The 15,510-nt window shown below is 30.9% G+C and overlaps 1 protein-coding gene across 1 annotated transcript in view; it reads left to right on the top strand.

Annotated features, from left to right (window-relative positions):
* LOC114331393 (perlucin-like) overlaps positions 1 to 15,040 on the top strand; it is a 70,907-nt gene extending 55,867 nt beyond the window's left edge. Inside the window, exons 4-5 of the mRNA XM_050655967.1 lie at positions 12,111 to 12,408; positions 14,931 to 15,040. Coding sequence (XP_050511924.1) covers positions 12,111 to 12,408; positions 14,931 to 14,961 — 329 coding nt within the window. The 3' untranslated portion in view covers positions 14,962 to 15,040. The remainder of the gene's footprint in view (positions 1 to 12,110; positions 12,409 to 14,930) is intronic.
* The last annotated feature ends 470 nt before the right edge of the window (positions 15,041 to 15,510 follow it).

Here is a 15,510-nt window from a genome sequence, read left to right on the forward strand (position 1 = left end):
AATATTCTTCAGAAAACATTTTAGAAAAGATTAAAAAATTGATTAATTTTGAAGTTTTTGATCTAATTTTGATTTACTTTTTAAAATTTATTTATAAATTCTAAATACATGGCTGACAAAGACTAAATGTAACTATGGTCATAGCATATCGGTGTCTACATCTACAAGGAATTGAAAACATTTTTTGATAATAAAAATAAGGAAATGTTTAAAAGCAAAAAAAATTAATTTTAAATATTGGTGATATTAATTAATTTTGTTAACATTTAATGCCAAATTATAAAGTGTAGATTAGAAAAGAAAAATTATGATTTGATATAACTATGATTATTTTTCAAAAGAAAGAATGTAATTATAAATTTTTCTAAGATTGTCAATTTCAGATTTTTTGTTCATTGTGTTCGAACCTTTGCTGATATGAACCATCTCAAGAAAAGTACGTTTATGTTTATTGTTTTAGTAATAGTATTTTTAATTATGTATTGTAATCAACATTCTTTTATAATCTAAATTCTGGTAAGTTACTCATTAATATTTTTTATTCTTTCATACATAATATGTTCTAAATTTTATCTTATTGCATTGTAGAAATTTTTGAGAAAGGAAATAAACATTTCCGAAAGCTTGAATATTGGATAATAGTGTACTTTAAGGCCCCAGTTTGACTTCTATACCCAAAAATAGTGAAATTTATATATATATATATATATATATATATATATATATATATATATATATATATATATATATATATATATATATTAAAAAAAATTAATTTTATAGATTAAATCATTAGGAACAAAATTGTAGCTGATAATAAAACATAGAGAATCGCGTCGAAAAGACCTAATGAAAGATGTAAACCCAATAGTGACAGTTATTGCTCTTTAAACGATTGTTATATTCGAAGAACCTCGAAATGGAGAACCTTCAATCTCAAATAACTCGAATGTGTGATTCAATTTTTTAGAAAACTTAAGAGACTTCTTTTATCCCTTAAATAGTACGGTGAAATAAATTTTCGTAAATTGTCTAGTGGGGTCTCCGTGGACCCCAGATTAAAAAAGTAAAAAGAAAACTGGATATTGAATGTTTTGATGAAACATTTTGTACTACACATACATACATACCTTTAGACTAGTTTAGAAAACATATTATAATACATAACGACATAGTATAGAATTGTTTAGAAATATTTGGAGCAAGTTGCTTAGCTTTTTGTTAGCGTGTCTTGGACAAAGGTGGCATCTTAATTTTCTGACCGGTTCAGGTTCCACAGAGGGTGCACGTGCAGGAAGTGGAGTACCTACTACCTAGTTTTAATATTAAAGCTCCTAATTCACGACTAAGAGGTCGGTGGGTAAAATACTTATATTAACGGTACAGTGGGGTTTTTCGAAATTTTTCATTACTTTTCCTCTAAATTAGAGTTAATTTTATTTTAATACGTGTTGCATATTAAACCATAGACAAACTTTATGGAAGATTACATAGTTACAATGTCATCTATTAATTAGTAGCAAAACCACAACGCATATTCTTTGTGATGGGGGTCCACTGGGACCCAAGAATACCATTTAAGGGTTAAAGTTCATTAAAAAACATTTCAAATGAGCTCTGATAAAAGTTTTTTGCATAAGAACTGACTGAGTTTTGATGAAAATAATGTCGCTTCCTGCTTTTTTTTGAAATGCAAAAATAATAAAACCTCGTAATTTCTTTCTAATAGAAATGAATAGATTCCCACTGGAAATTAACTTATTTAGGTATAATAGGTCTGGATCCCGCGTATGAAAAAAAAGTTGATTAATGGCAAGCTGAAAAATTGTTAATAGCTTAAGGGTGTCTAGTCGTACAAACTTTGAAATATGGGAACACTGGAACAGGGGAAGTTTTAATTGTGGAACAGGTTAAAAATTTGGAACGGTCAGACCACGAAAAAGGCACATGTATTTTGTCCGACAGAACAGACTTAAACTCTCCGAACAGAGATTAAACTCTCATGCAAAAATCAGACTGCTATTTATCACTAAATAGGCGTTTTAATGAGTGGAACATGTAGAATATGTCAAATGAAAGGAATTATGACAGGTGATAAATAGCACTCTGATTTTTGCATGAGAGTTTAACCTCTGTTCGGAGAGTTTAGGTCTGTTCTGTCAGACAAAATAAATGTGCCGTTTTCGTGGTCTGACCGTTCCAAATTTTTAACCTGTTCCACAATTAAAACTGCCGTTGTTACAGTGTTCCCATATATCAAAGTTTATCCGACTAGACACCCTTAAGCTACTAACAAATTTTCAGCTTGCTCTTAATCAACTTGTTTTTCATACGCAGGATCCAGACCTACAGTGCTAGTCAAAAGTCCGTACCCCCCTCGTATCTTTTGAACGGTTATACTTATAATAGTGAAATTTGGAGGGAGGAAATAAACGCATGCAGGCGTCTTAACTAGTCATAACAGGTGACGTAATAGTGACATATGACGTTGCAGCGCCACCATGACAGATAATTTTAAATGGGACCTTATGGCAAGTGGTACCTCGTTTGAAAGGTATTGAAAATGCCTATTCAGTCATGCTAATTTTGTTTGAGTTTAAGCTAATTTTGATGATTAAATGAAATATAATAAAATTGTAGTTTCGCATTTAATTAATAAAAATTCAAACCTCCGCCTATGATTCCTTGTCAAAAGGGTTGCCGTTGACGTAAAAACTATTAGAGAACTGAAAAACGTGAACTTTTTTGACAAGAAAACCATAGGCGGACATTTGAATTTTTATTAATTAAATGCGAAACTACAATTTTATATTTATTTCACTTATTCACCAAAATCAAAATTAATTTATATCCAAAAAAATTAGTATTACTGAATAGGTATTTTGAATATCTTTCAAACGAGGTATCACTTGCCATAAGGTACCATTTAAAAATTTCGGTCACAGTGGAGCTGTAAAGTCATCTGTCACTATTACGTCACCTGTCATGACTAGTTAAGAAGCCTACATCCGTTTATTTCCTCCCTCCAAATTTCACTAGTATAAGTATAACCGTTCAAAAGATACGAGGGGGGTACGGACTTTTGACTAGCACTGTATAATTGATACGTTCTATATAATCTGACCGGTTTGGAATGCTTAGTTTAAAAAAGATAGTTGATTAAATGGAAAATGACATTTTTATAATTAAAAAAAAGTGATTTATTTTAAATAAACCTAAAATTATTCATGATACAAAAACAAAAACAAATCAAAATTTTCAGTAAAAAAATACTACAGTTAGTATTTGAAACATTCTTTCATTTTCAATACTTTTAGATTTATTTAAGAAAAATGCCCTTTTTTTAATTATAAAAATGTCATTTTCGATTTAATCAACTATTATTTCTAAACCAAACATTCCAAACCAGTCAAATCATATGAATCGTATTCATTATACCTAAAGAAGTTAATTCCAAGTGGTAAGTTATTCATTTCTATTAGGTTTGTAATGACGAGCGTTTAATTGTTACATTAAAACAATCAGGGAGCGACTTTATTTTCGTCATAAGTCAGTCAGTTATATAAAACTTTTATCAGAGCTCAAACTTTTATCAGCGCTTCTATCGGAGCTTTTTTAATGAAATTTAAGATATGTCTGATAAGTTTTCCCAAAAATTACACCACATTCGAGTTATTTGAGATTGAAGGTTCTTCATTTCGAGATTTTTCAAAAATAATTATTCTTTAAAGAGCAATAAAATAGTAGTTATTCGGTTTATATAGGTCTTTCTGACGCGAATCTCTTTGTTTTTTTTATTAGCTATAATAAAACGTGAGTTGTTTCAATGAAAAATGCATAGTTTCAATCGCTAGTGACTTGGAAAGTATCAACTTCGCAAAACAGTTTTATAAAAAAAAATTTACTTACAAAAATCCCGCTTCGGCGTAAGGTAGATTTTGACAAAGGTTATAAATACTACCTAAATTCAAATTTTCAGTGGTAATTAAACGAGAGCTCTAAAATTGTCGATTTGTATCCCGAGTGACACTTTGACAGTTTTATGTCAAAGTGTCACGAGGGCAAAACAAATCGATAAATCGAGCTCGAGAGGAATTCGGTAAGATTATTTCATAAATAAAACTGTCTTTTTAAATCATTTTAACTAATATTTTATTGATACCTTAGCCTGAGTATTTGCTAAATCTGTTTCTTGTTGTGTCAAGTTGTAAAACACTTATTGTCTTGAATGTATTTTTGCAATGCAACGAACGGCATCTGACGTAAAATACTTGGCGACGGGAAATTCTCAAAAATTATCGCTGTATTTATTATTCTTGTAAGTTTCTTATTATTCTTGTTAGTAAGGTCAAAATCTCTATTAATAAAATAATCAATGAAATCGACCTTAATTCTTAAAAGTCCACGGGAAAATGGATGTTGATTAAACTAATGTTTATTTCTTAACCAAGAGGAGTAAACTAAAAAGTCAGATTCACATCCAAGAAAGTTACTAGAAAAATCAACAAATACATCTTCTTTTTTGGTTGATCATGTCGGTCCTCAACGATAATCCATAAATATTATATTATGTTAATACCTCGCTAAAGAGTTCTAAAAACAACTGCTTTTTATAAAAAGCAAACTAAAAATCTAAAAATTAAAGAAATAACACAGAAAAGACAAAAAATCGCCGATATAACTTAATTAACCTATGAAATGTCAAGAATGTCAAAATTTCAGAAATGTAATTAGTGTCAAAATTTTATAACAGTGGTGTAAACTTGCCTGCGGTTGGACCAATTACAATCAAGCATTACAGCGCGGTAAATTTGAATCACTCCTCTTGATTTAAAAACAAACATTAATAATTTTTAAGACTTACAATAAAACAGCTATTTACTTAGGACCGGTTTCACCAACAACAAATAAATCAATGAATAATTATTCGTCGAATAAAATTTATTAGTCAATTATATTTTTATTGTGTATCAATACAATTTTGATAATTTAAAATTAAAATTATACCCCAGGCTGCAGGTGAAAAAACGTGTTATAATTCAGGAAATTTTTAAACCTATCAGTTGTAAAGGAGGATGCCAGGAATAAATTCTACTAAAATGTAACCAAAAATTTTGTGTGATTTTTTATTTATGGAGTGTTTCATTTGTTACTTTTGGAATTTTTAAAGATTTTTAAATTTATGGCTTAGGATATTCATTTTAGAGAAAAACTTTTAAACAGAATATATATAATTTTTATCCGTTCTACTCTGAGGTGTAGGGATCTGTTCTGATTCTGTCATTCTTTTTTGTTCTTCGCAAATTTCTTCCATATCTTTCTATCCTCTGTTAATTTTTTGGAATCGTTCCATGTTGTTCCTCTCTTTTCCAAAATATCTATTATTACTGCATTCCACTGTCTTCTTGGTCTACCACGTTTTTCCTTTCTGTATTTCTACTATCCCAGATTCCTTTAACAGTTATATTATCACTAATTCTTTGAAGGTGTCCTCACCAACCCAGCTGTATTTCTTCTATATAAGATTCTAATGGTTCTATTTCTAAATGTTCTCTTATTTTTATATTCTTAACTCTATACCTTCTTGTCAGTCCCATTACTCTTCTTAGATATTTCATTTCTATTGCCTGTAGTTTACTTTTATCCCTTTTTGACAATATCCACGATTCGCATCCATATGTGAGTAGTACAGGTCTATACACAGTTTTGTATACACTCATTTTTGTTGTTCTTGATCTGTCTCGTCTATTTACAAATCCACTGTTTATTTCATAATATAGTCTATTTGTTTTTTGTATCCTATAGTTTGTATAGTTATCCTATAATTTTCCGTTTTTTTTTTAAATCTTACACCTAGGTATTGATATTTACTGACTTGGTCTGTTTCTACTCCATCTATTTGCATATTTATCTTTTTCCTATTTCTATCTATTACCCTTGTCTTTGGCTTACTCTTGTTCAATTTCGTATCTTATTTTGTTAATACTTTATTCCATACTATTAAGCTTTCTCTTAGGTCCTTCTCGTTTTCTGCTGTAATATCCCCATCATCCGCAAATGCACATTCTGTCATTTCATATAAGGGGTGAAACATTTCTGTGTTTCACCACATAGGGGGTGAAGCTCACCCCAGGGCAAAAGCACACATCGACCCAATATCACTTTTCTTCGTTGACATGTTATGTATGTGTATACCAAATTTTTATGTCAAACCAAGCGGTTCTTTAAAATTTGGAGCAAATACCGTGATTAAATGTACTATAAGTTGCTTAGGGCAACCGACACTCTACTTTAAAAATCATTTTTAATAACTAAATGTAATAATGTAATTTTTTTAATAGTTATTTATGATATAACTGGTAAAAGTACACGTTTAAGGCACGCATGTGAAAGTTTGCAGAATGAGCGAAGCGAGGTCTGCAATTCACATGAGTGCCTTAAAAATGTAATTTTTAACACGCATATCATACAATATTTTTTCTACAAACGTAATTACAGGACAATATCTACAAAAACTTTTACTTGAACTTGACTTACATTCCATTTTTATATTTATTTGACATTACATCAAATTTGCCTATACGGTCAATACAAACTGCAGTGCCATAAAATTTTTAAAGCACTAGTGCCTTAAAGTAGCATTTTTAACGCTCGTATGGAGTGCTAAAAATTGCATTTTTAACACGGTTGTAGAAAAAATAATTTTTATTTAAAGATAATATTAGTCCATGTGGTGAGACCGCTCCCGCCTGAAAAAATTTCTGATTCGGTTTCTTTATGAATTAATATTCAAAAATGTCTCCTTTAAACAAATCTGAAAGGTGCCGGGCAGAATTTTTGGGCAGAAATTTTTTAAACAAATACAAAAGATTACCTTTTTTGACCCGAAAAATATTTGTTTAGGTTTTTTGGGTCATTCTAAACAAGAAAGGTATCTTGTGATTTTTCCAAAAAATTTATAGTTTTCGCGTTATAGGCGATTTAAAATCTGAAAAAGGCGAAAATACGAATTTTCAATGCTTAAAAACTCATATTTAAATTAGTATTTTTAAGGTTGCTAAGTACTTAGATTGTAGTTTGAACATTCATTTTCAAGATTCTGCAGACTGATCAGGTCTAACTTCAATTTACACCGTTGTTATTTAAGTGTTAATTATGCGTGCCATCCGATTTTTTTGCCGGTGCGACGCGCACTATTTCCAAAAATCTCCTATTTTCAAAAACGATAAAATCCTTTATAAAAGGTATATTTGTTAAAATCCCTAAAAATAGCTACATCACAGAACTAGTTTTCGATCGGATGACCGATCATCATCAGTGTTTACCTAAAATGTGTATATCCTGATAATATAATGCAAAATATTTAAAATTTTGACTACGATTTTAAAAAGTTATAGGTTATACTCACGTGAATCAAACATGCTAACCACCAAAATAAAAAATATGTGGGTAAAAACCCTTTACAATTGATACGGATGTCTAAAAGGATTAATATGGATGTCTAAAATATCCAATGTTTTATGCTCTAGGTACCATTGAGCTCGAATTTGACTGGTTCACATCATGACTATAAGGTAGCAAGTGGCAGTGACAGCGGAAATTCTGAACGATGGCATGTCAGAAATGACAGATAAACAGGAAGCTAAAAATTTCCCTGTTAGTTATGTGAAATATATTGTAAAGCTTGTTAAATTGAGAACAGTGACAACAATCCCTCCACTGTGATAAATAAACAATTAAAATGAAAATAAACTTGATGATATAGTTAGAATGTTTGCAAAGAAGGTGGTAGGCAAACCACATTACACATTAAATCGAAACTGTGAGAAAACGATATTAGCCATCTTGTGTTTACACCTGGGGTTTGGAAAAGCAATTTTATGTTGATTTCACATTATCAATTTTATTTGAATAGTTGGTAGTTGTTGAAGTATGTGTAAGTTCAAGAGAAGATCACAGTACCGGTGACAGAAGTGTAAAAATGTCTCAATAATCTAGGAGGGATGTATAAAACAAGCTCAGACTTAGGCGACTAACTCCCAAGGACCCCGCAGGCTACCCTAAACCAAACCGACATACGATGTAGTTAATAATAGGGGAGAGGGGAGAGGGTGGAATTAAGGAGTGTATGAGATAATTAATGAAAATGTGACATAAACGAAAAATTTTCCAACCGAAAAATAAATTTTTTAGATCCTTTGGGACATTCTAAATAATATAGGTGTCCTGTCATTTTTCTCAAAAGTTAATATTTTTAAAGCTATAAACGATTTAAAATCCGTAAATGCGTATTTTCGCATTTTTCGACGCTTATGAATTTAAAACTATTAACTTATTTAAAAAATATCAAAGAACATATTTTATTTAGAATGTCTCAAATAATCTAAAAGATATATTTTTAGGAGGAAAATGGGAGTTTTTTAACTCTTCATAATCTTGAAAATGAATGTTTCAACTACAATTCAAGTACTTTGCAACCTCAAAAATACTAATTTAAATATGAGTTTTTAACCATTGAAAATGCGTATTTTCTCATTTTTCAGATTTTTAATCGCCTGTAACTCGAAAACTATAAATTTTGAGAAAAATCACAAGATACCTTTCTGGTTTACTGTTTAGAAGGACCCAAAAAACCCAAAAAGGTTGGGTAAAAAAGGTGATGTTTTGTATTTGTTTAAAAAAATGTTTAAACAATTTCTGCCCAAAAATTCCGCCCGGCACCCTTCAGATTTGTTTAAAGGAGACATTTTTGAATAGGAATCCACAAAGAAACCAAATCAGAATTTTTTTCAGGCGGGAGCGGTTTCACCACATGGACAACATAATTCTTAATATTAATTATTTTTTTAGTCAATGACTGTGAAATAATTTTTTAATGTTATAAATAAATTCACTACGATTTAAGCCCCCCCCCCCCAGGGCAAAAGCACACAAAGGCTCAATATCATTTTTGTTCTTTAACATGCTATCTATGTGTGTGCCAATTTTCATGTCAAACTAAGCGGTACCGCGGTACTTTAAAATTTGGAGCAAAAACCGTGATTCAATGTACCATAGGTTGCTAAGGATAACCGATACAATAAATCACATAAAATAAATAAATAAACAAATAAATCTCCACTACACTTTAAAAATCATTTTTAATAATTAAATATAATTTTCGTTTAAAATAATTTTTATTTTAAGATAATATAAGTCTTTCTTTGGCCAGTGACTGTAAAATAATTTCTTAATTATTATAAATAAAGTCGCTACGATTTAAGAAAACAAAAACAATTATCTCGGCTTCAGTTGGTCGTAGAAAATTTTTATTTTGTTTTAACTCTTCGTTTCGTCCTCAGCAACAATAATCTTCAAACTAGAAACTTATAGTCTATATAGGGACCGTTTCAGTTCTAAATGTTTATAACGAAATTTGCCCCCTTATTTTCACACCCGAAATAAGGGGTTAAAAAATGTTTTATGCATTTATTTACATCAGAATATGAAAACATTAAGTCTTTGGAAGGAGAGTGGATCTAGGATTAACTCTCTACGATTTTACTCAAAAAGTTATAGCCTTCAAGATTTGACCTCGCGGGATCAACAATTTATAATATCTAACTATGTAACAAGTTTACCAATCGGGCTTTGCAATTGTGTTTCTATGTTTGGAATTAAAAGATCTTCATTCTAAAGCCTTAAAGAATAAAAAAGTTATTTTTACAATAAATAATGCAATTGCAAAAAATGACCGTTTTAGAATTTCGCAGGCTGTATTGCAATAACAAATTAACGAAATTAAACTTGCCCTAGCTCAAATTGTAGGTTTTTAATTTGCTACAACTTTCTATTTAAAAGTTTTTGTCTAAAATGGATATCCTAATTTGCAAAATTTAACATTTTTCAAAAATTGCAAATTTAACAAAGAAAAAACGTCATAAATAAAAAAACTGCACAAAAACTTTGGTTACATTTTAGTAGAATTTATTCCTAGTATCGTCCTTTACAACACCTGATGTGTTTCAAAAATTTCTGAATTATATTCTATAATCGACAGGATTACGCCTACGCTATTTTTCGCCCACAGATTGGATTGGACTATTACGAATTTTCTTTGGTAGGTATATATATTTAAGAGATTAACAAACTTGTCAATTTATTTGAAGAGTAAATACTTATTTTATAAATAAATAAAATAACTAAGTTTTCAATATAATAGCACATAAAACAACATACAAAAATGTTATTCTACATCGTACCAGACTGAAAACAATGGGAACCTTCTCTGGTAACACCTCCGAGCCTTCTACAATTTGCAAGCCATAACGGATGCTGAGACTAAGGAAGATGAGGGAATTTTACTATTTATAATTCACGTCCCGGTAAGGCGCGGTAAGTTTCAACGAGAATGGTTCCCTTCGTACTCCTATCGGAGTAAACATGCAAATCAAAAATGAATAACTATTTTCAATTTCGTTGCAATACGAAACTACAGCCAAATCATTATTCCAGTTCAATCAGAGAGTGCAGCAAGCACCTCTACCGGTTTTGAAACTTATTAGTCTCTCATCAGGAGGCACATATGCTGCTCATTCTGACCCAACTAGGGCAAACCTCGGCGTGCAGTCACGGATTGCAACGAACGAAATGGCAGGGATGCCCTAGCGGCAACTGCTATCAGAAAACTAAGTTTTCAATCTAATAGCACATAAAACAACATCCAAAAATGTTATTTTACATCCTACCAGACTGAAAACAATGGGAACCTTATCTGGTAACACCTCCGAGGCTTCTACAATTTGCAAACCATAACGGATCCCGAGACTAAGGAAGATGCTGGAATTTTACAATTTATAATTCACGTCCGATCTGTTGTTGTTTTATGATGTTGTTTTATGTGTTATTAGATTGAAAACTTAGTTTTTTGATAGCAGGTGCTGCTAGGGCATCCCTTCCATTTCGTTCATTACAATCCGTGACTGCACGCCGGGGTTTGTCCTAGTTGGGTCAGAGAGAGCAGCATATGTGCCTCCTGATGAGAGACTAATAAGTTTCAAAACCGGTAGAGGTGCTTGCTGCACTCTCTGATTGAACTGGAATAATGATTTGGCTGTAGTTTCGTATTGCAACGAAATTAAAAATGGTTATTCATTTTTGATTTACATGTTTACTCCGATTGGAGTAAGCAGGGAACCATTCTCGTTGGAACTTACCGCACTGAGCAGATGAGACATGAATTATAAATTGTAAAATTCCCTCATCTTCCTTAGTCTCAGCATCCGTTATGGCTTGCAAATTGTAGAAGCCTCGGAGGTGTTACCAGATAAGGTTCCCATTGTTTTTAGTCTGGTAGGATGTAGAATAACATTTTTAGATGTTGTTTTATGTGCTATTAGATTGAAAACGTAGTTTTTTGATAGCAGTTGCCGCTAGGGTATCCCTGCCATTTCGTTCGTTGCAATTCGTGACTGCACTCCGGCGTTTGTCCTAGTTGGATCAGAGAGAGCAGCATATGTGCCTCCTAATGAGAGACTAATAAGTTTCGAAACCGGTAGAGGAGCTTGCTGCAGTCTCTGATTGAAGTGGAATAATGATTTGTCTGTAGTTTCGTATTGCAACGAAATTGAAAATGGTTATTCATTTTTAAAATAAATAAAATGTTATTTGACGTTAGTGAAATGTAGGTGTGTCAGTTTATTGGTCAAATAACTTTATTCGTTTAGTAAAATACTATTTCTCGTTGGTGAAACCGGCCGTTAGTTATAAGTCTTAGGTCCGGTTTTACCAACAACAAATAAATCAATGAATAATTATTTGTCGAATAAAATTCATTACATGTTTATATTTTTATTTTATTTCAATATCATTTTAATAATTTAAAGTTAATCTGACGAATTTATATACTTTCTCATAGATATTTACAGCTATATTAACTTGCCAATTTATTCGAAGAGTAAATATTTATTTAATAAATAAATAAAATAAGTCTTATTTGACGTTAGTAAAATGGAAAAATGTCAGTTTATTAGTCGAATAACTTTATTCATAGAATAAACTACTATTTGTCGTTAGTGAAACGGGCCATTATTGGATAAAAAATTGTTAAAAATAATTTTTATATGGTTTAGCTGGTTCTGCAGATTATATGTTGACTTCTTTCACAAGAATACCTGACGGTAAGTATGTTTCTCTAACAAGTGGCAAAACACTGACCTATTTGAACTGGCATAAAACCCAACCAAATGGAGGATCGGAAGAATGTATTGGTCTACACTTAGAAGGATCTGAAGTACAATGGCATGATGTGTCGTGTTGGGCTAAACTTTATTTCGTTTGCGAAGTTGTTTGGACAAATAGAGAACAGGAATTATTGCAGGTTTTAAATAATACGGTCCAACAGCAAATTGGTATTGAGGATAATATTAGGTAAGGAAAGGTATCTAGTGTCAGAGAATACTTTTTTTACTACGTTTTTATATACTTCGCCTGTTCTTTGTCTGTGTCTTTGTAACTTTGTTATTTTATCCTTGTAAAAATCCGTATTGTATCCCGTAAAAATCCTTGTAATCGATTTTAAACATACTTCCCGACTAGTTAGAAATTTGAAATTTCCAGAATAGCCTCTCAATAGCGTTCACAGAGCCGTGCGGTACATTTTTTCAATATGATGCAAGTCTTCGAAATGCCGCTCTTTAAATATTATGGAAACTTAAATTTTATTTTTATTGAAAGAAACTACACAAAGTTAACGAAAACTCTTATTTTAAAAACATACATACTTTAAATTGAAATATGTATTAACACTACATTAAGTAGGTAGGCGCAAAATTTGCTTGCAATGCTTTTTAAATGCATTCATTTTTTTTTCGAATCCTGAGAAAAATAATTAGTATTTTTGAAAAATTTAAATGCAAAATAAAAGATCACATTATTACCGAGGGCCGAAAGTCCCTGAAAATGTCTATAATTTGTATTTGAATAAGTTACACGCTGAAAAAAAAGAGAAAATTGAGTGTAATTTTTAATTTCAAATATCTTATTCGAAAGAAACCTTTCGTTTAATCTAAGGAACTTTGGGACCTCGGTAATAATGCAACCTTTCAATCTACGTTTAAATTTTTCAAAAATATTTATTAGTTTTTTCAGGATTCGAAAAAAGTGAACGCATTTAAAAATGATAATTTTACCCTTCTGACTTTAATTTTGGCAAACTCGTCAATCAGAATAGTGTAGTCTAGTGGGGATAGTTCGGTGTAGTAGCTAGTGAGAACTCTATTGAAATAAGTGCTAAATTTTTTAGTTTTGTTTGTCTTATGGACCTTCGAAAATATATTTTAATTTTGAAAAACTTCTTTCCCCTCTAGCTACCCAGACAGGGAGTGTTAATACATTTCTTAGTTTACTTTATATTTATAGTTTATTTAGGTATAAAGAAATTAAGTCATTTTCTCACAAATAGTTCAACAAAACCTCTAAAGGTTTCATGGAGTATGGTATCATTTGAAATATATCACGCAATTCTTCTAGATTCTAGAATATCATTTGTATAATTAGATTTTTTTCTTTATCTATTGAAAGTATTGAAATTCTTCTAGATTCTAGAATATCATTTGTATAATTAGATTTTTTTCTTTCTCTATTGAAAGTATTGAATGAAGATTCATACAATATTTTTCTAGTGTTTCATCATCTATTTCCTTCAATTTAAGAATATCGTATAAAAATTTAAAATTTTTATTACGAGTTTCTAGAATCGAAAATCGATCAATCGTAGAATAATTAACGGCAACGTCTAAAATATAGATGAACAAATTTATTTTAAATTTAGCTTCATCTGTTAAGAGCTCGTCCACAGATTTTTCGTAGTCAAATAAACGCTTTTTTCTTCTGGCTCGAATTCCATTTTAAGCTGGAAATTCGGAACTTATATCAAAATTTTCTGCAATTTCATTAAATTTTGATTTGGTCGTTATTGTTCGTCCGCTATAACTTTTCCCATGCGTCATGATTCATTTTCAAACAAATTAAGTCAAAACGTAAAGTAAAACGAACGTCGATGTGTATTATATATTTTGTATACTGTATTGGGACCGTGCAAGTTCGGAAAAGCGACACCTGGTTTCTACGCTCTGCATTTTATTCGCACTTTTAATTGTATTGGCCAATCATATCGTCCTGGTTACTGGATAATTGTCAAGTCCATATTCCAAAAAAATAATAAGAAGAAAAAATAAGATTTAGGTTATGTTATTAAAACGTAAATAATTGTATCTAGTAAATAAAATTAGTTATTAAAACGCAGTACTGCAAGCAAAATACAATTAATTAAATTTACCTTTATATAATAATTGCATATCATATCAATATTGTGGAGCAATACATAATTTTTCTTCTTAAATGACAATAGGTATGAAATGTACGTCAATTAGACAATTTCAAATGACAATATGAATTATTTAAGAAAGTTGCAATTTTTCTCCGCTATTCGCGCACGATCGTTTCGCGTATCCTTTTCAAGTACTTGCACACCGCGAATACTATAATATACCACACACATCGGCGTACGTTTCACTTTATGTTTTGACTTAATTTGTTTAAAACTGAATCGTGACGCATGGGAAAAGTTATAGCAGACGAACAATAGCCATATTGTCTGTAACTTTTCATTTTTTTTTTCTATAGTTTCTGACAACATTACTGATTATGCCACCCCTCTTGTAATGCCGCCTGATGCGACTGTCTCGCCGCATCATAGCACGGCACGGCCCTGAGCGTTTACATGGATGCATTGAGTTTATTTTGGAATTTTAATTAATATTAAACATATATCAATAATAAGTAACGGAAACAAAATATCTGAGAATTGCACTGTTCAGCTATAGAAACGTACATTGCTATTAATTACTGTTTCCATTAATTCATATATTATTTATTTTTTTTTGTTTTAGAAAGGTGTTAAGAATTCCTGCTTCTTTGTAAAACCAAAATTCAATACTCCACATGAAAGAAAAATGTATTATTTAAGTTTAAAGAATAAAAGAATATATATAAGGTATAAGTAATTTGTTATCTCAACGACCATTTAACAACATGCTCATTATTCACTATTTTTGAACAGAGAACAGATAATAACGTCCATTACATTACTCGTGAGTACGAGTTTATTACCGACATCTGTCACAAATGTAGATACATATATTAGTAATGAACTGTCATATTTGTGAGAGATATTAAGATCGAAACAGACTGTCATTGCGTTACATGAGCTGGGCACGTTTGAGTTCACTCCCGTCTTGAACCGGTAGTTATTTTATTAGTCGAATTCACTCCCGAACGATTTTACAATAAACGATGATTAAAGAAAATTATTTTTCCACCTACCTCTACCAAAATTATACTTTTCCGGACCTGACTTTAGGGAGCAAAATTGTACTTTTCCTCCCTAGGGAGGAAAAGTATAAGTGACGTCATGGTATTTCATTCATGAAATATAACTTATTGACACCCTGCACAATATTTATTTTCTAT

Source organism: Diabrotica virgifera, chromosome 7, assembly GCF_917563875.1.
Source record: "Diabrotica virgifera virgifera chromosome 7, PGI_DIABVI_V3a".
Taxonomy (NCBI): domain Eukaryota; kingdom Metazoa; phylum Arthropoda; class Insecta; order Coleoptera; family Chrysomelidae; genus Diabrotica; species Diabrotica virgifera.